Source organism: Muscardinus avellanarius (genome assembly GCF_963383645.1).
Source record: "Muscardinus avellanarius genome assembly, chromosome: 19".
Lineage (NCBI taxonomy): Eukaryota > Metazoa > Chordata > Mammalia > Rodentia > Gliridae > Muscardinus > Muscardinus avellanarius.
In genome coordinates, this window is record NC_137805.1 from 14,581,549 (window position 1) to 14,606,969 (window position 25,421).

Below are 25,421 nucleotides of genomic sequence, written 5' to 3' on the forward strand. Positions count from 1 at the left end.
CAGGCAGCGCCGGCTGGGCAGCCCTGGGAGAGAACACCTTGCAAGCAGATCCCCAGCCCTCAGTCAAGCTGCCCTGGCCAACACCAAAACACAGAGACAGGCTGTCCCCGTTGAGCTCGGTCCAAACTGCAGGTTCCTAAGCAAGAAAATGGCTGTTGGCTGTCTTCAGCCCAAGTGCTGGGGTGGTTTGGCGCACAGCATAGATAATAGTAACAGAGAGAGCCCTGTCTGTCTCTGGTCTAATCTGCAGCAGTCTCCTAATTGATCTCTGTTTGTGAGTTGGCTGGGCTGGTGCTATGGGAGATTCACGGAAGGGATTAGTTTAAGCCTTGGCTGAAAGCCCCAGTCTGGCATTGTGATTTGGGGATGATGACTGCGCGTGTGAGCTGGAACGCACAGGGCTACACAGGTGTCCAGAGAGCGGGAGCTTTGGCAGCCCCAGAGAGGGTAAGTGAACGCCCCTGCACAGGGCCAGTGTTCAACAGCGGCCTCAGGTGGCAGGATGCGGAATGGCAGCGCCAGGGACCCGCCGGTTGCACTGGGAGGTAGGACTGAAGCTTTCAGAGTTGACCCCCGTAGGTCTCGGGCAGGCGCAGGCCTCTGAAGCCCAGAGCTTGGAGCTTAGGTGGCCTCTGTGTAGTCTGCAGGGACAGGCCAGGACCTCCATGTACTTGTACATGGAATTGTCGGGTCTAAGATGGACAGAACTGGAAGAGCCGTCTGGGGCCCAGGGCTCCGTCGACTGACTAGTTGATACAAGGGAAAGAAAGGGGCTTCCTGCCTGGGGACGCGTGGGATCCTGGCCACGAATTGCGAGCTGCTTCACATGAAGTGGGCATCGGCCATAACAGGACGTTGCTGTTTACTGAGGTGAGTCAGGAGCCGGGGTGACGTGCTTGGGTGGTAATTACCTCTGCCCGGCATGCCCCAGGGCTGGATGCAAGGGGTTTGGGGTGTGATGAGGGCTCCTGGCCCCCAGGTCATGGGTTCAAGCCCTGAGGCTTCTTTGCCGCCACAGCCTGGACCTGCTCCCCTCACCGCCGGAGGCATCTGTGTCTTTAGACAGGCGAGAGGGGGTGGGATGAGTCAGAACTGTTATTATCCTTGTTATCCTCGAGTTTCAGAGACCATCTCTCTTGTAACTTCCTGCCCAGGGTCAGATTCTCTCAGCTGGATTCTTGGTAGCTACCCGATTGTGGTCTTAGTTCTCCAACCTAGGAGAGATGGCTTATCCACTGCCCGAGTATTCGAAAGTCCTTCCTTTTGTTAAACCAAGCTCTTTTTTTCTTGCAACGTCTCCCCCGTTTGTCTCTGCTCTGCTCTCCCGTCACCCCCAAAGAACATACCTCTTGGAAGCCTTCGCTCCTCGCTGGTTTCGAGGAGATATAACCTATTACCCCTGACCTGCCGTCCCCTGCCCCATAATTCAGAGGGTCGCTGTCCTAGTCCCTGCGTGATCCGTGATCCGATTGCTGATCAGAGTGACCACGCCCATCAGTGTCACACCCTCCTGACCCACCGCTTGTGGGCTGCTGGTCAGGGCTGGGGCTCCAGGATTCTGAAGGGGACAAGCAACCAGAGCTAACCAATGTCCTTCCCGGCGCTCTGAGACCACAGTGAGACCTATGAGCGCAGAGGAGGAGATCTACACGTCGGGGCAGCCCTCGCTGAGGACACAGATGTGCCCACGGCGTGGTTTCCCGACTCTGTCAATGTAAGCTCGGTTTTCCCTCCCCGTGGGCTCAGCTCCGATTCTGCTGCTGAGACGGAGGCGTCTGTGCTGCTCTGTGACCAGGGACGCCCTGTTACAGTTACTGCTGGCCCCTGTCTCTCCTCTGCTGACCGAGAACTCCATGAAGCGAGGCCTGGCACGCCTCCTCCGGGCTGTCAGAGTCTGGCTCGGGGCTCCGCGAGCATGTCTCCCCATCCCTTGGCTGGGTATGTCTCGGGAACTGAAGTTCACTGGCGTCCTGGGCCCACCCCTGAGGACTGGCACCCACCCAGAGGATCAGCACCCGGCCAGTCAGCCGCCCACACCCTCCCCGCCCCATAATCCCTCCCTCTCGAGCTGTCACATTCCAAAACCTGCCCTCCCTTCCTAACTTCCTTCTCTCTCAGAGTCCTGGGGCGGGGAGGAGGGCTCTGATGCAGGGGTCGATTCCTGGGGGACCCCGGGGGAGCTGCTTCCTCTTTCCCGGCCTCGGTTGTCCCATCTGTGGAATGATCCAGAAGGATGCTTATGGTTTGGAAAGCCTGCGGTTTGCTTCAGCTAGTGCCTCTGAGACCCCAGGGGCCCCCTGATACCCGGGCCTCCTCTGGTTCCCAGTACACTGAGGCCTGAGGGGAGAGGGACGGGTGCGTCGCCCCGGCCCTTCGCCCAGCCCCGCGGACCTCCCTCTTTATCCCCTTTGCCTCTCCTCTCCCCACCTTCTCTCGGCCTGCCTTTCCATGCTGCACAGCCACAAGGAAAGGAGGATTAAATGAAGCCCAAAGCAGGACCCGGCACAGGACAGACCGCAGTGAGCGCGTTTCAATCCCATTTCTCTCAGCGGTGTTCACACGAGGCCGCTTGGCCGCCGTCCCAGGGTCCTGCCAGTTAAGGCCGTCCTGGACGGCTCCTCACGGCCTGCGTGGCTCTGCGTAAGTTACTGGCCCTCGCTGAGGTTCAGATTTCTTTCCCTGACCCGTGGCAATCAATCTGGCTTCCCGTGGGGTTTTGAGGAAGATTAAATGAGTGAACGATTACAAGTCGGGCAATGATAAAACCACCGTCCAAACCAGGGAATCCTGAGGCTGGAAGCGGAAGGAGAATCCACTAGCAAACTCGGCAGCACCGCAGGCCCCATCTGGGGAGGGTCCTGTGCGGGGCCCACATGTGCCAGCTTAAGAGATGGGTCTCTATGGCACCGCCCTCCTCCAAGCTCCCCGTCACTGGCCTCCCATCCCTGATCCCCACGCATTGCTTTTCTTCTCTTCCTCTTTACTTCTTGCATAGGTCACAACATGGCTCCAGCAGCTTCAGAACATTTATTTTGGCTCATCCTGTTCAATCCCCTTGCTGTAGGGAAACTGAGGCTCGGAAACGGGGAAGGGAACTCTCTGTTTTGCATGAGTTATTTCCCTGGCTCTGTAGCCATCAAATCTTCAAATGCTCTGCTGGCATTTAAACTGACCAGGTGGACCCTAACTGCCGCTCCGGTCCCTACCAGCTCCATCCCTCCTCTCCCGCTCCACTGCAGGTGCGCAGACCTCAGAGCTTGGCCCAAGACAGAAGGAAGGGTCCCTGTGTGGATTCCTTTCACCCATTCACTCTCCACTGCCGTCCCTGCCCCTGCCCTGGCTCACTCCAGCTCTCCGTGCCAGCCCAGACCTGGTCCACAGTGAGGCTGAGCCCAGGACGCTCTGCTGAAACCAGCAACATCACCCGGACTCTGGACTGGGTGTAATTGGTTTTTAATGGGCCCTATTATGACTCTGTCCTTAGTACATGCATCACGGGCGCCTGAGCTCCAGAGCTAAGTGATTAATTGGGGAGTTGCCCGGGGCCTTCCTGGGGCCACTGCCCAATCTCCCTTTCCTTCCTGGGCCTGTTGGAAGCTGCTGGCCTCTCTCTCACCGATACACGGTGACTCACCAGCTCCCGCCGATGCCCTACCCAGAGCCAACCCCACACAGTATTCCGCTCACTTCTTAGCATTTCAGAGCTGAAAGATTATTGGAATTCAGTAAGGTCAAAAGGATCCTATTTATTTGCTAACAGAGTTCAACTGGTAGGGACTATTGAAGAACTTCGTTGGGGTGAGTTCCAAGGCCACATCCAGGCTCCAGGGACCACTGGTGATGTCTACCAGGGACAGAGTGAAGGAGGGGAAGAGAAGGGACTCCCACTGGGGGATGTGCTCTCTGTCAGGATCTGGTAGCCCATTTACTTATGCACAGTGCAAATAGCAGGTATGGTCTGCTGCTATGAGGAGCAGGTCCTCCCAAGAAGCCAGGGAGACCCTGAAAAATTGGGCAATTGACTTCAATAAATCGTCAGTTTATATGTTAGGCACAATGGATCAGACCCCAACATTTTACAGATGCAGTCGTTGAGACTTAGAGAAAGGAGAGGTTGCCCACCAAATTAGTTACAGACCTGACATCGGAACCCTATTCACCGAATTTCCTCCTTCCTCAGCGATTAAACGTGGTGCTGCCAGGTTGAAGATCAATACTATATCGGATGTTTAGGGCAGAGGGGTCATCAGATCCCGGCGGGAGCAAAGCCTGTCTCCTCCCCAGCACAGCTCACAGGGTAAGCGCCCCAGCCCTCAGGCGAGCACATCCATCCCCAGAGCCAGATGGGTCTGGAGGCCCAGTAGTGTTGCAAACGCCAGGAGAAAATGTGAAGAGGAAGTTGAAATAGGACGAGGAAATTAAAACACCTGCCTTTGAAAGTAATAAGAGAGGCTGGGTTGTGGTGACACCCGCCTGTAGTTCCAGTACTTGAGAGGCTGAGACAAGAGGATCACAGGTCTGAGACCAGCCTCAGCACTAGTGAGCCTCTCGCAACCCAGAACAGCCTCGTTTCAAAATAAAAAGGGCTGGAGGTGTAGCTTGGAGGTAGAATGCCCTTGGGTTCAATCCCCAGTACCAACCAACTAGTCAACCATCCAACAACCAACCAATCCACCAACCAACCAACTCACCAACCCACCAACCCACCAGCCAACTAACCCACCAGCCAACCAACAAGGGTTGCTTATACCCTTAAGGGTTGCTTATACACATAACTGCCATGTGGTGCTGAACGACTGACGGTCACAGGTGGGAACAGTAACATTGCGAGTGTACTGGTCCCTGGTCCTGCTGACGGGCTCCTCACTGGACCCCATAATCCAATGGACACGTCCCCGGCAGGTGGGTGGAGGGGACTTTGTCACTAGTATACGGGGGCCCCGGGACACATTTTCTGAGTCTACTGTTTACAAGCTCCCACCTGAGACGTTGTGTGGTGGAGAACTCTGGGTCCACTTAGGCCTTCTGGGAGAGTTTATATGTAGTTCCCATTTTACAGATGAGAAGACACAGGTACCAAGGGCGACATTCTCTTCCTCAATGTCCTGTGCAGCTCTTTAGTCTTGGGACAGAGTTGCTCCTGCCCTGGCGTGCTTGGGGGCAGGGATCAGGAGAAGATGCGGTCCCTAAGGCTCTTTCTCCTTCCTGTCTGCATCAGCATCCCCATCTCTGCCTAGAAACGTCCCTGGAGCCACACCACGTGCAATGCGGGGAGAGGACCTGGGATCTGCCCTCGCCAGCCTTTCTGCTCCTGCCTCCTCAGCCAGGCGAGTGTGGACGCTGGCCCCTGCCCACCCTCTGTGTGGACTTGCTGGGACCTGGGGCCTCTCCATTTTCTGATGAACCCAAGGCAGTAATCACGTATGGACTAACCCTGGCTTTAAAATCCTAACAAATGATGATCAAAGTTTCAACCCGCAGACGTTCCTGGAGGCTCCTTTCAGGAGCCCTCGGGCCCTGAGGTCCCCAGGCTCAGCCCACTCACCTGCCATACGCAGACGGACGCACTCCTTGCCTCGGCGGTGGTGTGGGGGACCTCAGGACGGTGTGTCGCTGCAGCTGCCAGACCCACATTAAGGAGGAAAACCTCAGGACACTCCTAGGCAGGAAAGGCAGAATTCAAAGGAAGAGGCGTGGCCCTCCCCGGCCCAGAGCGACACCTACGAGCCACATAATCACCAGTAATTACCTTGGCTTGCACCTAGACCGTGTCCGGTGTGGGTGAACATCCAGACGGGAGCCCTTCCAGACACGGAGCTGAGAGCCGGACTGTCAGGGGAAACTGAGGCCCTCACTGGGTCCTCAGGCTGATGAGAAGCAGACCAGAGGCAGAGGGATGGAGGGAGGGCTGGAGTTTATGGTCAGCCATTCTTACTCCTCACAAAACCCTCGGATGAGAAACGGGAGCTCAGAGGGACATGGTTGTAAGCTGCAGAGTGGGGACCGGAGCCAGGTCAGGGCGCCTGGTCCAGGGCTGTCTGTTCTCCTGGGGGAGGCGAGGAGATTCCGGGGAACACAGCTCCTCGCTTCTCTGTAGGCCCCTTCTGAGGCACAGGCCGTGGTCTCGTGAGGATATGCCCCGGCCTCTGCACACTTGAGCTCCCTCCCATGGACAGGCTTGAGCTCACACCCAGAGGAACACTTGAGCTCACACCAGGATCGAGGCCCATCTTTTCTCTGTGACCCAGCCAGGTCAGAAGTCCTTCCTGAGCCCTGGGAAAGTGAAGGCTGTCTCCCCTGCCTGGGACCACTGAGGGAGTGATGAAGAGATCTCCTGGGTGGGCTGGACGCTCGGGGACCCTGACTCACCTGGCCCTCCCCGCGTGGCCACTGCACGCCCTCACCATCACCCATAACCTGGGAGCTGGACCATTCCACGGAGCCTGTGTCCGCCAGTGTTCCAGTTGGCACCTCTGAGCTTTGAGGCTGAACGACAGTGAGGTCAGGCGTCCTGCCCGCCCGGGGTACACGTCCCCTGGACTTCCCAGGGCCGGCCGCCTCTGCGAATCTTTCAGGGCCTCCCTTTCACCACGCACCTGCCCGGCTTGAGAGCCACCTAGACTCTCGGGAGGATGGAACCAAGAAGCAGCTCTTGCTCCCAGCGCCAGACTCCTCTGTCCTGAGCCCAAGAGCTGGCCCCAGCCTGGTGCTTAGCAGGGTGGCAGCTGTGATGTGCCCTGGTCTTGGGCAAGCCCTCTCCCCTTGCAGAACTTGGGGGTCTCTGGCTGTATCCTGGAGATGGGATTAAATTCTTCCTTAGGGTCACTTGCTCTAGCTCAATGCCTACATTTCTGGGCTCAAAATCTTTGACCTTACAGATCTCAAAAATCTTCAGTGGAGCCGGGTGTGGTGGCGCACGTGTGTAATCCCAGATCTCCCAGGCGGAGATGGGAGAATTACAGGTCACCTTGATCTACAGCCTCAGCTTTTAGCAAGGCCCTTCACAACTCAGTGAGACCCTGTTTAAAAAAAAAAAAGGAATTGGGGTGTAGCTCAGAGGTACAATGCCCCTGAGTTCCACCCCAGTACTGGAAAAAAAAAAAAAAAAGTCTTCTGTGGCTGGGCGTGGTGACACACGCTTGTAATTCCAGCATTTGGGAGGCTGAGACCCGAGGATTACGGTTCGCGGCCAGCCTCAGCTACTACTTAGTGAGGCCCTCTGCAACTCAGTGAGACCCTGTTTCAAAATAAAGAATAAAAAATAGGGCTGGGGCCGGGCGTGGTGGCGCACGCTTGTAGTCCCCGCGCTTGGGAGGCGGAGACAGGAGGATCGCGCAGGTTCGAAGCCAGCCGTGCTGGAGTAAGAGACCCTGTTTCAAAAATATAAAAATAGGTCTGGGAGTGTAGCCCGGAGGAAGGAGGGCTTCCAGGAACCCCAGTACCACCAAAAAAAAAAAAAAAAATAGGGCTGGGGATATAGCTTGGAGGTAGAATGCCCCTGGGTTTCATCCCTAGTACCCACCCCCACCCCCCCGCCACACACACATACAGACACAAACACACACAATCTGTCTACTTATATAGAGGGAATTTTATTTTCTTGGACATGGCCAGCAAGTTCCACTTTGTTAAGAAAATGCTTTGATGTGTGGCTTTGGGCTTTGGGGATCTGGGTGTGGGCCGGGCCAGAGAGGATAGGAAAGAGAGAGGAGGCAGAATCTGAGGTAGGAGGGCAAGTGGGGGGCCTTGTGCTGGGGTCATGGGACCTGACCGTTCCCTGGGATCACTGGAATGTTTATTCAGGAGAGTGGATAAAACCCAAAGGTTTTTTTTTTTTATAATGTGGTTGGATTTCTTATAGAAAGTGGCAGAGAGGTTGAGTTCTACTTGATGTAAAGCAAACCTATTTAATGGGCTCTTTGCAGGCCCGCGTTGCCTTCTAATTACTGACGTCTGGCACCAGCCCAGGGCGGCTGCCTCCCGAATGCCCCGCAGCCTCCTGCCTCGGCGGCGGGGCAGACCCAGGCCCTCATAAAGTTGCTCTTCTGCTCGTGCAGGGTCAGGCTCCTCCCCACTAATGACAGCCTTATTTAGGGCCCTTTCATGTTTCATCCTGGGTTTGCCTGGACAGGGTCTTCCAGAAGATGAGGTATTCAAAATCACTGTCTTCCTCAACCCCAGACAACAGTTCAGACGCAGAGGGAGAGGAGAGCAGTGTAGCTTGGTGGTAGAACCCAGGGTCTGGGCCAAATTGGCTGTGTGACCCTCGGTACATATTTACCTTCTCTGGTTCCTTTGTTTCACAGGAGAAATAAGGAATGAGGTAGGTTTTAGGGTTCCAGCATTCTCTGATTCTAAATAATCAGGCTAGAGATGGTGAACGAGCCAGGGACCAGGGGCAGCGCTGGTACCCGAGGTAAACACCTGAGCCCAGGCCTGCCGGGCAGGGGCGCACCACAGATTACATTACTCCGTGTCTATGGAGTACTCAGATGTCTTGGAAACAGTTTAATCGTTCCTCTGCCTATAAAGATAGTACACATGCCTATGGAAAACTCAAGCAATACAGAGAAAGAAGAAAGCTGCACACGTGTAAAACAATTCACATAAATCGAATGACACCAAGCAGCGAGTTTTGTAAGCCGCCCTGCCCCCTTAATCACAGGCCACGGCCCATTTCAGATCACAGGTGGCAGCTCTGCGCTGTCATTATTACCATCATCTGAATTTATGTGATGTAGCTAACCCTTCCCAAATTGATGGGAGTCTAGGTTGTTTCCAGTTTTCTGCCCTAATAAAGTAATGTAATAATTCTGTGCCTGTATTTTGGGATATTTCTTTGGTGGAAGAATTTCTCTTTTATTTATTTATTTTTTTGTGGTACTGGAAATAGAAGCCAGGGATGTTCTACCTCTGAGCTATACTCCCAGCCTTTTTTTATTTTGAAACAGGGTCTCAGTAGGCTGCCGAGAGCCTTGCTAAGTTGCTGAGGGCGGCCTCAAACCTGCAATCTTCCTTTTGCAGCCTCCCAAGTACTGGGATTACAGATGTGTGCCACCACTTCTGGCTTTCCTTCATAGTAACGTTTTACCTGTAGGAATTCATCTGAGCCGTGGATCCACACTCGTGTCTAAAGACTTATGTATACAAGAGTATTTATTAAAACATTGATTATGCCAGGCGTGGTGGCGCACTTTTGTAACCCCAGTGCTTGAGAGGCTGAGACAGGAGGATCGCACAGGTTCAAAGCCAGCCTCAGCAACTTAGTGAGACCCTGTTTCCAAATAAAATATAAAATAGATTTGGGAGTATAGCCTGGAGGTAGAAAGCCCCCCAGTACCACACACACAAAAAAAATAAAAACATTGATTATAACAGAAAGATGAAGATATACAGGTCTCCATCAATGGGCTAAATGACAACATATTCATACACTAAAATAATAATGCAGTCATTCAAAATAAGATGGATTGCCTGGCGTGGTGGTGCACGCTTGTAATCCCCGTGCTTGGGAGGCTGAGACAGGAGCATTACATAGGTTTGAAGCCAGCCTCAGCTGGCTTAAGATACCCTGTTTCCAAATAAAATATAAAAAAATAGGTCTGGGAGTATAACCTGGAGGTAGAAGGCCCCTGGGTTCCATCCCCAGTACCACACACACACACACACACACACACACACACACACACACACACAAGATGGATTAACAATATTGGGCGAGAGTCTTAGATGTAGCTGAAAAGGAGCCGGGTGGGTGATGCACATTGTAATTTCAGTATTTGGGAGGCGGATGCAGGAAGGTCTCTAGTTTGAGGACAGCTATAGAAACTTAATGTGACTCTCAGCAACTTAGTGAGATTGTTTTAAAATAAAAAAAAATACACAGGTCTGATGGTGTAGCTCAGAAGTGTAACAACACCCCTGGGTCTAATCCCAAGTATTACAAAAAACAAAACAAACAAACAACAACAACAGCAAAAATAGGAAAAAAAAAAAAAGGAGATGACAGAAGCCGGGAATGGGGAAGAAGCTGGAGTTTTAAACTCTTAGAAATATTTTACCATAAGGATGGAAGGTTGTTTTTTTTTTTTTTTTATTTTTGGTGGTACTGGGGATGGAACCCTTCTACCTCCGGGCTACACTCCCAGACCTATTTTATATTTTTTATTTGGAAACAGGGTCTCTTAAGCCAGCGAGGCTGGCTTCGAACTTGTGTGATCCTCCTGTCTCCGCCTCCCAAGCGCGGGGATTACAAGCCTGCGCCACCTTGCCAGCAAGATAGAAGGTATTTTGCCTTTTCAAAAACATTACTTAAAAGAATAATAACACTATGGCACATTTTTGCCAGACTTCCTTCGATGTGTACGTCTCTTTCAAGGAATCTCTTCTCTCTAGCATCCCTGCCCTGAATGCCCTATAGTTTCTTACTGCCTATAGGATCGAGTTCAGATCCTTCACTGCGGCTGTCACTCCCCATTTGCAAGACAGTCCCTTTCCCCGAGTCCTGTGTTTTCCTGTGTGAATACCCTGCCTCACGTAGGCTTAGCCGCACCCCCAGGCCACCCCAGACTCACCACACCACAAAGATGCTGAACAAGGTATTTCCAGAAATAATGCTCTCCTATCCCAAGTGCTCGTGGGGGCCGCCGCGGACAGTGGGATTCAGGAGTCTGGGACTTAGACGAGTGCCTTCCATGTGGTAGCTTCTCAATGTATAAATAGGGTCTGTAGGGGTTACCTGTGCTGCACATGTGTAAATAATGTTTGTAGGAGTTACCTGTTACTTGCTTTCAACCATGGTGCTGGAATAAATTCCAGCTTCGCCACTTTAGTTCCCAGTTGGCAATTAATTTAGCCTCTCTGTGCCTTGTAAAGTTGTGGCAAAAATTAAATTTTAGTATATGTGAAGCACTTGAGACGGTGCCCGAAGCCAGGCATGGTGGCCCGTATTTGGGAGGCTGAGATAGGAGGGTCACAGGTGCGAAGTCAGCTTCAGCAACTTAGCAAGACCCTATTTCAAAATAAAAAACAAAGCCGGGCGTGGGGGTGCATATCTGTAATCTCAGTACTCGGGAGAGTGAGACGAGAGGATCACAGGTCTGTGGTCAGCCTCAGCCACTCAGCGAGGCCGTCAGTCTCTGCAACTAGTGAGACCCAAATAAACAATACAAGAGGGCTGGGCGTGTAGCTCAGAGGTAAATTGCCCCTGAGTTCAACCTCCAATACCATGTCACACACACACACACACACACACACACACACACACACACACACACACTTGTGCCCAGCAGGCAGCTAATAACAGTTATTTGCTGTTTCTTCTTTTTATCTTCCAAGGTGTTGGAAGTCAAGGGAAACCAGTCATGATGCTTCTGCTCATCTATTTCGCGCCTCACCTCACCATTTGTCAGGCTTATTCTGCTTGAAAGATTTTCTCGGCCGGTGCTGCAGCTGCAGTCCGGCCGTGTTGTCCTCCAGGAGGCCTGGCCTGGCTACTGTAGCCTCCAGCGGTTTCGCCTGCTCAGAGCTCCCCTCCGCTTGCCCCTCTCTGTTCATGCACCCACGCTGCCATGGGTTGTTCAATCCGCTCCAGTTGTCTTATCTGTGAGCGCCTCGGGCCTCTCTGTCCTACCTGTTCCCCCAGCACCAAACTCTGACCTGATGGAGAGGAGGTTGTGCTAAAGACCCCTTTCTTTTGAGGGGAGGTAGAGAGAAATGGGGCCCCCAGTAGGCAGTGGGGGATGGGAGAGGGGCTTGTTCCGGGAGTGAGACAGTGAGGAGTCCCTGTCTTGGGAACAACGACGAGTCTTCACGCGCTTAAGGCATTAGCACACTGTGAGCGGTTTATTTTATAATTAAAAAATAATAAATCAAAGTTACCACCTGGGGAAAAAACAAAAATTTTGTGACGTTTGCTCAATGTCAGATTTATATTTGTCGTGATTATATGAATGGAGAGGGCCCCATGACATTCCAGGGCTCAGGACATCTGTTAGCCCCACCGTGGGACGTGTCAGAGAGAGGAAGCTATGAACCTATGAGCGTGTGATTCTTGAACCAGCAGCCTTGGCACCCTTGGGTGGGTGGGTTGGGGGATTGCAGCTGGGTGAAATGCAGGCTCTTACTTCCCAGACTCCTGACTACAGTGTGGATTGTAAGTGTCCCTAAAGTCCCATGTGTTCAAGAGCTTGGCCCCCAGCTGGGCACTACAGGGAGGTGCACACTTTAAGAGGCGGGGCCTCGCGGGAGGTCTTTAGGTTATTGGTGCCCTTGAAGGGGATATTGAGAGTGGCCCCCCCGCCCCGTTCCCTTTTTTACATCCTGGCTGTGAGTGAGCAGTTTTGTTCTACCACATAGTCCTGCCATGGCGCGCTGTCTCATCACAGGCCAGAGAAACCTTTCCTCTTTATACATTCATGATCTCAGATATTCTTTATAGTAGCAGGAAGCTGTTCAGCACAACCCCTGAGCCTGAAACGCACTAAAGAGTTCCTCAAGTGACTCGTGTCACATTAAAGTTCAGGCACTCTCCGTCTCGAGCAGCGGTTCTCAGAGGGAGACCCGGGGTCTCCCTTAAGGCTCCTGAGGAGTTCTGTGGCACAGCTAAGAATTTTTGTTTGTCTGTTTCACTTTTGTTCTCTCATGAGTGGAATTTTCCGGAGGCCACGTGATCTATGATATTGAAAAAAAAAATCGAATGCAGAAGCCCCTGTGAGATTCCAGCTGTTCACTATTAAACCTTCCATTTAAAGCGATTTATAAACAATGACAACGATGGAATTTCACAAAAGACCCTAAGAAAACCTGAAACGCTGTAACTTTTACTAATATTTGCTTTGGTTTGGGGGAAATTCAGTTATTTTTCAAAGTATGTGTTATTTGTGTCAAGATGCAATGGGCTTATTTTTTAAACGAATGAGCGAATAAATATTTTGTGAGCTTCTGAGTGCTAAGCAAGTGCCCTGGGGCTCTCAACGGTTCTTTTCCAAGGGTCAAGTCGAGCGCTGCTGCTCCAGAGCTTCCTGGGATTTCAGGTCTGTCTGTTAAGAGAGGACTGCGGGCTGACCCACACCTCAGGGGAGGACGTCTGAGGCCACACGCTGGTCAAATCCAGGGCATCTGTGCTTTGCAGGGCACCCCAGTCCCCTCCAGGGCTGGGAGCCCCTTTTGACTGTCCGCAGGCAGAGCCAAGGTCTGAGCAGCTACAGATGCCCTGTGGCGGAGTCACTGACTTCATCTCGGGATTCATCCTCACAAGACGGTGAGTCAGAAGGCGCCATCGGAGCCGGACCTGGGCTGTCGGGTGGCAGGCTGTCCCTCCCCTCTCTGGGCCTCTGTTGATCCAGCTATAAAATGAAGATAATACCGGGTCCTCCCACCCTGGCCAAAGTCACCGGGCAACTAATAAAAGACTAGGACGCTCTAAGTCACCTCTGTATCATCTCATCCCTACAGTAACGACCTTGGTTAGTGACCCCGGCAGCCAGAGTTCAGGCTCTTAGGGAGGTGCTCGCCTAGCTGGAAGGCAAGAGTCCCCGGTACCATCCTTGCAGACCCTGTCCTTGCCCGCTGTGCATGGGCCAGAAGCCGCGGGGCAAGCCGGGAGGTAAGAGGGGGCCTTGCCCAACCCCGTGTCCAGGTGTTGCCTCCTCACGGATCTGGCAGCCCATCAAACATGGGAGCTGCCGTGGAGCCACAGAGAGCCGGGGCCCACTGGGCTTTTCCTTTGGATTCCTTCCTATGACTTCCTCACTGGGTGATCCGTCCATCAGTCATTCATTCATGCCTTCCAAAATTCACTCACTGAGACGTCCTCGTGCCCACTCAAGGACAGATTGCCGGTGCCAACAGAGATGCCGGCGGCCGTGGCATCAGTGTCTGGATGCCATGTGGTTCTAGACCCTTCCCTGGGCACCTCTTGGGTCACTCATTCTGTGATGAGGAGAGTGGTTTTGAAACGTTTGCAGCTCTATTTCTTGTCTATTATGTGGCCCTCGGATTCTCCATACACTGGGGCCAAGTGTTCAGTGCTGCAGGGGCGGGGCGGAGGGGGCCAGGCGCAGAGGGCTCTCTCTCGGAACTGATTGCTCTCAGAGGCTTTCTGCTTTGTTTTGTGGCTCATAAACTAGGCTTTGCCAAGAAAGGGCCCAGGAAACTCTTAACTAGTAGTAACAGTCGGGAGTCAGCCTAACGGGCTTCGCCACCAAGATTCCTCCCAGCTGCGGGCAGAGATCTCTGGACATACTTCTTTAGGAGCGCCCTTTCCACCCAGGGGGTGAGAAGCCGACCTCTGCTGACGTGGGAAGGTGGCCAAGGGAGACTCAGGCTCGCCATGGGCCGAAACCTCTAACCCTTCCAGACCTGTGAGCAAACGGGGCTTCCGTCCTCCGCGCTGTGGTCCTCAGGGATTGTGGGTGTCATTAGTGAGAAGCCGGCTGAGAGGCCATGGCAGCACAGAGCAAACAGGCTTTCCGGCCCCGCTGAAATGTTTTAAGCCGCTTCAGTTCTTTAAAGCGTAGCGAGTGACACCATGGACGGGGACAGGCAGGCGCGGCGGAAACGCGCGGAGGTGGCTGTGCTCTGGCCCTGCTGACTGTCAGCACTTTGTTCGAGATTCTACACTTCAGCTTGTCAACCACAAAACCCACGGATGCCAAGGAGACCCTGCAGAGGCGTGGGGAGCCACAGGCATCACCTGTTCAGAATCTCTCCACTCACCCACTTGAAGGAGAGGCGAAGCGGGTGGGGGGTCCAGTTGAGTAAGACAGTCCCCAGCCTTAGAGGAACTCAGTGTTACAAGAAAGACCCCCCCCACACACACACACACACACTAGCTTTGGTAACAGGGTAGAAATTGGCGATTGCTAAGAAATGGATCCACAAACAGCTGTGTTGTCTCAGAGCTGGGAGAGGGCATTGCTAGCAAAGGTTTCCTAGGAAACCGAAAAAAAGCAATTTGATTTTGTCAGGAGAATGATATTCTTCCCCTGAATCCTAAGTGCTTTTTTATTACATCTCAAGTGGAGTCAGCTGGAAAAAAAAAACATTCTCACAATCTAATTCCCAATTTCTCCTGCCCTTAAAGAATTCTCAAGGGAGACGAGAAAGGAAGAAAAGAAGAGATAATTAGGAGGGAGAGAGTCTTCCAGCCCTGTTCATGTCCAGCCAGCACCACTGGATCATGCTCAGCCCAGGCACGTCAGAAAACCAGACCAGAACGTCCCCACCAAAACCCCACAATACTTTACTGAGAGTTTTGTAGGACAGAGAGGTAAGGGGCCGACCAGGTCCAGGTCCAGACTTTGGGCACGTCCCGTCATTTCCTGAAACCTCACGGAAATGACACAGAAGTTCTGCTGCTCTATAGCCTGATAAGGTGGCTAGGGTTGACAGCAATTTGTTGTCTGTTTCAAAATGGCTAGAAAGGGGGACTTCGTTCCCAACACAAGTACATGATAAATGTTTGAGGTGACAGATGTGCTAGTTACTCGGATCGGATCATTACATATTGTATGCATGTTTCAAAATATCACATTGAATTGGACCGTTGTTAGGCATCAATTAAAAATAAAAAAAAAAAGAGTTTCTGTGCACAAATGCATGAGGATGGGAGAAGGAGGGAGAAGGTAGTAGCAGAAAAGGGTTTGACAGATGGAAAGCAGAGGGATGGCTGGCAAATAATTTAGCAGATCTGAAAAAAAGTATCAACCTGACAATGGCACAATGCAGGCAGTGCTGAAAACCAGCCCGGCATTCACTGCGCCATCCCCACAAAGAGAGGCTCTGGGAATTTGATGGATACCTCTGCAAGTGGAGATTGGGGTTCAGGGCTTATGGTAACTAAATAAAATAATTGACTGAACATCTGTTTAGGAAGCAACAGACCCAGGTCTCCTCTGCGGCCTGAGCTGAATGACTCCTCCTTCCCCAGCCCGGCAGGATTCTGCAGCTTTATTCTCTGGAGAGAGTAAAGCAGGAAGTCTCTGAGCAAAGCACAGCAAGGGCCGTAGAGGGCTGGGCTGTGGCCCTGAGATCGGGGTAGGAAGGACACTTGTTTCTTAGATGCTGAGATGCCAGCCCTCTCCCTCCACCTCAGTCCTCGTATCTCAGCCGCCATGCTGGCAGCCAGGAGCTAAAAACCTCTGACCAGATCAAAAAGAAAGACCTAAAACTATTTGCACCAGGACGTCCTCAGCTAAACAGCCCGAGGCAGTCGCTCTGCGAGGAAGCCCTCAGTCAACAAATAACACTCTTTGGGAATTCCATACGCTTAAATGTGAACAGATGGGGATGACTGGACATTGAAAAAAGTCATAGCATGAAAGAGAAAGGAAGGAATCAATATACTAACACAGGAATCTGGGAGGAAACAGCCTATTTGAAGAGAAGAAATTTCAGGAAAATAAACACTTCTTGTCATCCTCAGAGGGGTAAGAAGGAATGCAACCGAGAGACAAGAACAGGGCGCGAGAAAGAAGTACCCACGCCAAAAAAAGCTCTTGGAAACTCCAAGTATGATAGCAAAAATAGAAAACCTCAAAAATACTGATGAGAGAATAAAGTTAAAATATATATATATATATATATATATATATATATTTTTTTTTTTTTTTTTTTTTGGTGGTACTGGGGTTCCTGGAAGCCCTTCTACCTCTGGGCTACACTCCCAGAACTATTTCTACATTTTTATTTGGAAACAGGGTCTCCTAAGCCAGCGCGCGTGGCTGGCTTCGAACCTGCGCGATCCTCCTGTCTCTGCCTCCCAAGCGCGGGGATTACAAGAGTGCGTCACCACGCCCGGCTAAAAAAATTTTGTTTAAAGATATTTTTAGAGGCATTCTACCTCCAAGCTACACCTCCAGGCCTATTTTTTATTCTTTATTTTGAAACAAGGTCTCACTGATTGCAAAGGGCCTCACTAAGTAGCTGAGGCTGGCTGTGAACACGGATCCTCCTGTTTCAGCCTCCCAAGTGCTGGGATTACAAGTGTGCGCCACCACGCCTGGCTAAAGTTAGAGATATCTGTCAGTGAATATCGTAAAAAGTAAAACAGGGAGGCATGATAAAGATACGTCAATTAGAAAGCTGAGACACGAGGTTCAATATTGGAGCAACAGGAATTTTAGAAGGCATGAGGAATAAAGATAATCTTGAGAAGGGGAGGGAGAATATTATTAATAAAATATTAATGATCAATATTAACAATAAATTAATTGTTAATAAAATGTTTTAAGAAAGAGTCAAGACCAAAGGATATGATTTTCAAAAGTTTTGTTTTGTTGTTTTGAGCTTGGGTCTCTCTATGGCTCCCAGGATGGTCTCCACCTCCTGGGCTCCAGTGGGCCTCTTGCTTTAGCTCTCGGGCAGCTGGGATTCCAGGTACACACCAAGGTGCCCAGCTCTGGGTTCCCAAATTGAAAGGGCTCACTGAATGGCAAGCTCCAGAACAGTTACTCGTCAAGTCTTGTGCCTTTACAATCTACCAGAGACAAAGAGAAGATCCTACAAGCTTCCAGAGATGAGCATCAGATCACATGCTGAAGACTGGGAAACCAAGTGAGTTGGTTTTCTCCAGAATCATACGAGAAGGCAGAAAATTTGGAGGAAAAATAATTTCCATTTGAGGCTTCTATTCCCAGCTAAACTCTGTGCCAAAGTAAAGATAATGATACTGAGGTGTCAAAAGACTCATCTCCAGGGAACCTTTCTTGAGAAGTTGCTAGAGGACATTTTGTAACATAGAAGGAGTGAGCCAGGTAAAAAGAAAATATATGCGATACAAGAAACAAGAATTTCCACATAGAAGATTTGCAGATTTCAGGGTGATCCTGAAGGGAACCCCAGGATGTTACCTGGGAATTGGGCTCGAAGACCAATTAGTCTAAGGCTCAGAGGGCCGCTCTTAGAGAAACTTCTTTATGATGTTAATTCTGATAAAATATATGTCTAGAAGTTTTGTCAAGTTATTTTTAACAATCAGCCAGCGTCTGGTGTTAAAATAGCAATCAGAATATAAAAAACTAAGAAAACAAAAATCCTAGTCTTTATTAGTTTATTTATTTGTTTTGGCACTGGGGATTGAACTCAGGGGCATTCTACCTCTGAGCTACACTCCCAGCCCTATATTTATTTATTTATTTAATTAATTTATTTATTTTGGTGGTACTAGGGGTGGAACCCAGAGGCTTTCTACCTCCGGGCTATACTCCCAGACCTTTTTAATATTTTATTTGGAAACAGGGTCTCACTAAGTTGCTGAGAGCCTCACTAAGTAGCTGAGGCTAGCTTCGAACCCGTGTGATCCTCCTGTCTCAGCCTCCCAAGCGCGGGGATTACAAGTGTGCGCCACCACGCCCGGCTTTTTTTATTTTTATTTTTATTTTGAAACGGGGTCTTTCTAGGTTGATGAAAGTCTCACTACTTGCTGAGGCTGTCCTTGAACCTGTGATACTCCTGTCTCAGCTTCCCAAGTACTAGGATTATAAGTGTGCGCCACCACGCCCAGCTTGAACCAGGCCTTAAATGATTAACTCTAGGGAAAAGAAAATGTTGTTGAGTAAAGGAAAAGTAAGCCCAGTTCAACAACACGAATCAACTACATGTGAACTTATAAAGTTCCAATAATGTAAGCACCAGTTAGTTACCTAACTAAAATTAAGACATAAAAATCCTGGGAGGGTGGGCGGTGGAAGGCAGCCCTTGACTGCTCTTGATGGGAGCGCAGGAGTGCTAACTGCGCTTCGTGTAACGGGAACTAAACAAATAATGCAAGAGGGAGTATTTTATTCTTCAGAGCATTCTATTTAGAGATACGAATGTAAATTTAAAAACAATCAGGCAAAACGAGATTCATTAGTCTTGTACTTTTGTGTAACAATTTCCCACAAATTAGCAGCTGGAAACACCGCCAATGGCAAACAGTGACGGGTCCTCACAAGTTAACTGTGGAATCACCATATCACCCTGAAGTCTACTGCGAGGCGTATACTGAAAAGAATTGAAAACAGGGGCTCAAACAAGCTCATGTACACACATGTTCATGGTAGCATTATTTACAATAGCTGAAAGGTGTGAACACCCCAGAGGTCCATCAGTAGATGAGTGCAGAGACAAACGGTGGGTCATTCCTACGCCAAAATATTATCTAGCCACAAAGAGGAATGATGTACTGACACACGCTCTAATGTGGAAATATAGACTATATTACAGGATAAATACAGAATGATGTGCTGACACGTTCTACAACATGGTTATATAGAAAATAACCTTGAAAGCCAGGCGTGGTGGCGCACGCTTGTAATCCCCGCGCTTGGGAGGCAGAGACAGGAGGATGGCGCAGGTTCAAAGCCAGCCACTCGCGCTGGCTTAGGAGACCCTGTTTCCAAATAAAAATGTAAAAATAGGTCTGGGAGTGTAGCCCGGAGGTAGAAGGGCTTCCAGGAACCCCAGTACCACCAAAAAAAAAAAAAAAAAAAAGAAAGAAAAAGAAAATAACTTTGAAAAACAAAAACATTATGGCAAGTGAAATAGGCCACACAAAAAGCCATGATTTCTTTGATGTGAAATATGAAACTAGTTTTGTAAATATAAACATAAAATATAAATATTTAAATATATTATTATTTAAACTATTTTAAAACATCTTAATTATTTAAAGTATAAATATAAAGTGTAAATTATAAAGAGAATTTTAAAATATAAATATATGATATGGAATATTTACACGAAACAGCCAGAACAGTTAAAGACAGAGACTGAAAGCTGCCGGTTGCCAAGGGAACAGGGATGGGTATGAGCTTCCCACCGGGTGAGGAAACGTGTGAGGACTGCACAGAGGCAGTGGTTGCCTAACACTGAACATGCCAAATGCCACCAAATTGTTCGCTTTGAAGTGGTTAATTTTATGTCGTGTGAATTTCCCCTCAATAAAGAAGCACTACGTGACCTAATTGTACAGCACCATTCTGGTGAGTGAGTGCAGCATCCCAGTGACCGGATCTGAGAGAGACCAGCGCATGGTGGAATTTGAACCTTTCTTCCTCATTGTTTATTTTGAGTATTCCTTTTTTCTTTTTCTTTTTTTGCGGGTCTGGGGATGATGGAACACAGGGGCATTTTCCCTCCAAGCTAAACCCCCAGCCCTATTTTTTATTCTTTATTTTGAAACAGGGTCTCACTGAGTTGCGGGCGGCCTCACTAAGTAGCAGCTGAGACTGTCCGCGAACCGCGATCCTCCTGTCTCAGCCTCCGGAATGCTGGGATTACAAGCGTGCGCCACCACGCCTGGTTGAGTATTCCATTCTTTTCAATTAAAATCCATTGCAAAGAAGGAAGAAGTATGTTTTCCATTAAACAAATTTAAGATTGGAGGAGAGGGATGCGATTATTAGAATCATTTGAAAATGTCCTGGTCCCTTTAACCTGAGACACCAGCTAGATATGGCAAATCTATATTCTCCAGTGTGGGGAGGGAATATGACCTTGCCATGTGAAGTAAACGTCTGATTCTGAAAACCAAACCAAACAAAAAGCTACATGGTTCTGAAGACTCGGGCTCAGTTAGGTTGGATCCGAGGCGGAGGACCTCAAAGGGTGGAAACCCAGATGTTGGCCGGGGCCGTTCTGAACTGAGGTTTCGGGTTCTCTTCTACTCTGGCTCGATAGTCGGCAGAACCTGGAAGGCGTGGGGGCCGAGGGCCTTGTTTTCTTTCTGGCTGGCGGCTAGAGCTGCTCTCAGCTCCTGGAAGCCACCCACTGTCGCCTCAAGGCCCACAGGCAGTTCACATCATGAATGTTTACTTTCGTCCAGGCCGGATGGACCAGGTCTCTCTGGCTTCTATTTCTGCAACCAGGCAGAGAAAGTTCTTTGCCCAGGCTGTCAGAGGCAGCCAGGCAGGAGGAACTTTCTTTCATTTGGGGAAGGGCCGCTGTGTTCGTCCTAGTCAAGCCTCTGAGTGATTGTATGAGGCCCAGCCCCGTTAGGAAGGCCGCCTCCTTTACGCTCTACCAACTGAGTGTTAATCACATTCAGAAGCACCCTCGGGAACACTCGTGATCATTTCTTTGAGCCAAACCTGTGCCCGTTGCCACGTACAACTGGCCCTCACAGAGGTCATCTTAGAATTCTTCCTACACAAAAAAGGTTAAGAAGTTGACACCGGAGAGGGGAAACTGGGGAAATGGAAGGATGACGTTTGGATATTTGGAGCCGGGCGCAGTGGCGCACGCTTGGAATCCCAGCATTCGGGAGGCGGAGACAGGAGGATCGCGGTTTGTGGACGGCCTCCGCTACTTAGTGAGGCCCTTTGTATACATCTGTGAAGCATATTCATATATACATACACATAAACTATGTATGTATGTATGTATGTATGTATGTATGTATGTATATATATGAATGTATATCCCAATTCCCTAGCAGGTGCCTGCAATTCCAGCATTAAACTCTCAGCCCTTCATTCAGCCCACACTGGAGGATGTCTGTTAAGACAAGCATCCCCAGGAGGCCTCTGTTTGAAATGAGTTTACAGCTGATGTAATCGCTGTTAAGAGGGCTTTGCATCTGCGCCCCCTCCCCCCTTTTTAACGGATGTACTGGGGATTAAAGCCAGGGGCATTCCACCTCTGAGCTCCACCTATTTTTTTATTCTTTATTGTGAAACAGGGTCTCACTAGGTTGCGGAGGCCTCACTAAGTAGCTGAGGCTGGCCTTGAACCTGTGATCCTCCTGTCTCAGCCTCCCAAGTACTGGGATCACAAGCGTGGCCACCACGCCCGGCTCGCATCTGCCACTTGGTCACTTGTTTTCTGTCTTCGCTCTTTTCCTCTGTCACTGATCCCTTGGTGTAAGCTGGTTCCTCGTGTACCATTTCCGTGTCCTTATTATTTCCTGCACTATCGCTTATTATCATGGTGGTTGCTTAAAAGAAAATCTGGTTTTGATTAATCCCCTTCGAAGTGAAAAACTCCAGATTGTTTTAACTTCCGAACTTCTTCTTGCTGAGGACAGACACTGAGGAAATTAAGACCGACACGTTTCTGATTAGTGCCGCCAGCTAATCTGCATATGTGTGTTTCCTGCCTTTTGTCGGAGACTGCCTCCTTCACCCTCACGGAAGCTTCTCGTGTCCCTGGGTCTGGAAGATGGAGATTTGCCAAAGAAAAATGTCTCCCCTATATCCCACAAAGCTGGCTTTGAATAAAATCTTCTCTTGAGTTTAGTGGGGCATGCCGAGCAGTAAAGCCTTTCTTTCTTGGTCTCCACCTAATATATATATTTAAATATATTTAATATATTTAATGAATAATATATATATATATATATATATATATATATATATATATATATATTGGTACTGGGGTTCCTGGAAGCCCTTCTACCTCCGGGCTACACTCCCAGACCTATTTTTACATTTTTATTTGGAAACAGGGTCTCCTAAGCCAGCGCGCGGCTGGCTTCGAGCCTGCGCGATCCTCCTGTCTCCGCCTCCCAAGCGCGGGGATGACAAGCGTGCGCCACCACGCCCGGCCTATGATTTTGTTTTAAAATATTATTTAAAAAGCTTTGAGCTGGGCGTGGTGGCTCACGCTTCCTGCTTGGGAGGCGGAGACAGGAGGATTGTGCAGGTTTGAAGGCAGCCTCGCTGGCTTAAGAGACCCTGTTTCCAAATAAAAATATTAAAAAAAAAAATAGGTGTCTGGAAGTGTAGCCCAGAGGTAGAAGGGTTTCCAGGAACCCCAGTATCACACACACACACACACACACACACACACACACACACACACGCGCGCGCGCGCGCGCTTCGATACTGGAAGTGGTGGTGCACGCCTGGAATCCCAGTACCTGGGAAACTGAGACAGGAGGCTCACAGGTTCAAGACCAGCCTCAGAAACTTAGCGAGCTCTTCAGCAACTTAGAGAGACACTGTCTCAAAATAAAAAATATACTAGGGCTGGGAGTGAAGCTTGGAGGGTTATGATGTGTACGTTTTTTCTCCCGTTCTGGGACTTGCCTTTTTATTCTGTTGACGATGTCACAAAGGTTTTTAATTGTGATGAAGTCCAATTTGCGTATTTTTTCTTTTGTTTCTTGTGCTTTCAGTACCATATCTGAAGAAATAATTGCCAAATCCAACATCGTGAAGCTTCTCCTCTATGTTTTCTTCTAAGAACTGTATAGTTTTAGCTCTTACGTTTAAGCCCTTGTCCATCGGCAGTTTGTTCTTATATGTAATGTTAGTTAAGGGTCCAACTTCTCTCTTTTGTATTTGGCTATCCAGTTTTTCCAGCAGCAATAGTTGAAAAGATTCTTCTTTCTTTCATAGAATGATCTAGTTATCCTTGTCAAAAATCACTTGCCCGTATATGTCTTTATATATTTATTTTGAGACTTTCTATTATATTCCATCAGCCCATGTGTCTGTCTTTAATTCAAGTACCACATTGTTTTTTTGTTTTGTTTTGTTTTGTTTTTTGCAGTACTGGGGATGGAACCCAGGGGCACTCTACCTTCCAAGCTATACCTCCAGCCTGATTTTTTATTCTTTATTTTGAAACAGGGTCTCACTGAGTTGCAGAGGGCCTCACTAAGTAGCCGAGGCTGGCTGCGAACCTGTGATCCTCGGTCTCAACCTCCCAAGTCCTGGAATTACAGGCATGCGCCACCATGCCAGGATTCTCTTTCAGCATTTTAAATGTCATTCCACTAGCTTCTGGCCTCCATGGTTTGTGATGCGAATCTGCCTTTAGTCTTACTAAGGATCTCTTTATGTGATAAATCATTTTTTGTTCTGATTTTTGGATTCTATTCTTTGTGGTAAACAGTTTGATTATGATTATGATGTGGTTAAGGGGCATCTTTTTGAGTTTTTCCTAAGAAACTCAATGTGCAGATTAATATTTTTCATCAAATTCAAAGAGTTTTCATCCACGTGTCTTCAGGTATTCATTTCATCTCTCTCCCTCTTCCATCTCCATCTGCAACCCCCACTGGCTGTGCCGTAGGCTTGACGTTGCCCAACCCCCATTGGCTGTGCCGTAGGATGATGGTGTCCCAGCCCCCATTGGCTGTGCCGTAGGATGATGGTGTCCCAGCCCCCATTGGCTGTGCCGTAGGATGATGGTGTCCCAGCCCCCATTGGCTGTGCCGTAGGATGATGGTGTCCCAGCCCCCATTGGCTGTGCCGTAGGATGATGGTGTCCCAGCCCCCATTGGCTGTGCCGTAGGATGATGGTGTCCCAGCCCCCATTGGCTGTGTCGTAGGCTTGTCGGTGTCCCACAGGCTCATTTTATTTATTATTTTTTCACTCTGTTCCTCAGATGGGATCTTCTCAATTGACTTGACTTCAAGACCACTGATTCTTTTTTCTGCCATTTGAAATCTGCTGTTTGTCCTAGCATCAAAATTTTATTTTTCTTCTATTTATGAAAAGCCATCATATTTTTAAACTTCAGAATTTCTCTTCAGTTCTGATTTATAATTTGTATCTCTTTATTGATATTCTCTATTTGGTTAAGACGTTATCATTGTACTTTTTTATCATTTAGACACGCTTTCCCCTTAATTTTTGGTTATATTTATAATATCTTATTTAAAGTTTTTGGAGCCAGGCATGGTGGCACACGCTTGTAATCCCTGCATTCGGGAGGCTGAGACAGGAGGATCGTGGTTCACAGACAGCCTCAGCTACTTAGTGAGGCCCTTTGCAACTCAGTGAGACCCTGTTTCAAAAATAAAGAATAAAAAATAGAGCTAGGGGTATAGCTCGAAAGTAGAATGCCGCTGGGTTCCATCCCCAGTACCAAAGGAAAAAAAAAAAAAAGCTCTTTGGTAGGTTGAATATATGATCTTCTTTGGAGCCAGTTTTTATTGAATACTTTATTTCCCAGTATGGAACATATTTTCTGATTTCATTATTTTATATTTTTTGTTGAAAAACTGAAATATTTATTTGGGTACTGGCGATCGAACCTAGGAACATTCTACCTCTGAGCTATATTCCCAGTCCTATTTTATTTTTATTTTGAAACAGGGTCTCGCTAGGCTGATAAGAGTCTTACGACTTGCTGAGGCCGTCCTTGAACCTGCCATCCTCCTGTCTCAGCCTCCCAAGTACTGGTATTATAGGCATGCGCCACCAAGCCTGGCTAAAAACTGGAAATTTTAGATAATATGATATATTAATTCTGGAACTAGGATTTAACACCTGTTTTAACAGGTAGAGTTCTACCTTTTTTTTTTTTTGGTGTGTTTTGTTGTTTGTTTCTGCTCAAATTAGCAGCTAATTGGTGAGAGATGTCCTTAAATTTCTGACTTTAGGAACAGTGAGAGATTGGTGAGATTTCCTTCAATACCTCGACAGGAAGTCTTTTTTACCCTCTGCCAAGAGACTCTGTGTGCAGCTCGGGGCGCGCCTGCACC

At 49.1% G+C, this 25,421-nt stretch overlaps 1 protein-coding gene across 1 annotated transcript in view; it reads right to left on the minus strand.

The window, feature by feature from the left end:
- The window catches only part of TGM6 (transglutaminase 6), a gene marked incomplete at both ends in the record, with an annotated part of 46,408 nt that extends 22,197 nt beyond the window's left edge, over nt 1–24,211 (minus strand). The window contains 7 exons of the mRNA XM_080716430.1: nt 1,844–1,989; nt 3,635–3,651; nt 3,759–3,903; nt 5,546–5,659; nt 5,750–5,802; nt 6,370–6,486; nt 23,990–24,211. Coding sequence (XP_080572556.1) covers nt 1,844–1,989; nt 3,635–3,651; nt 3,759–3,903; nt 5,546–5,659; nt 5,750–5,802; nt 6,370–6,486; nt 23,990–24,211 — 814 coding nt within the window. The remainder of the gene's footprint in view (nt 1–1,843; nt 1,990–3,634; nt 3,652–3,758; nt 3,904–5,545; nt 5,660–5,749; nt 5,803–6,369; nt 6,487–23,989) is intronic.
- Between the last annotated feature and the right edge of the window lie 1,210 nt (nt 24,212–25,421).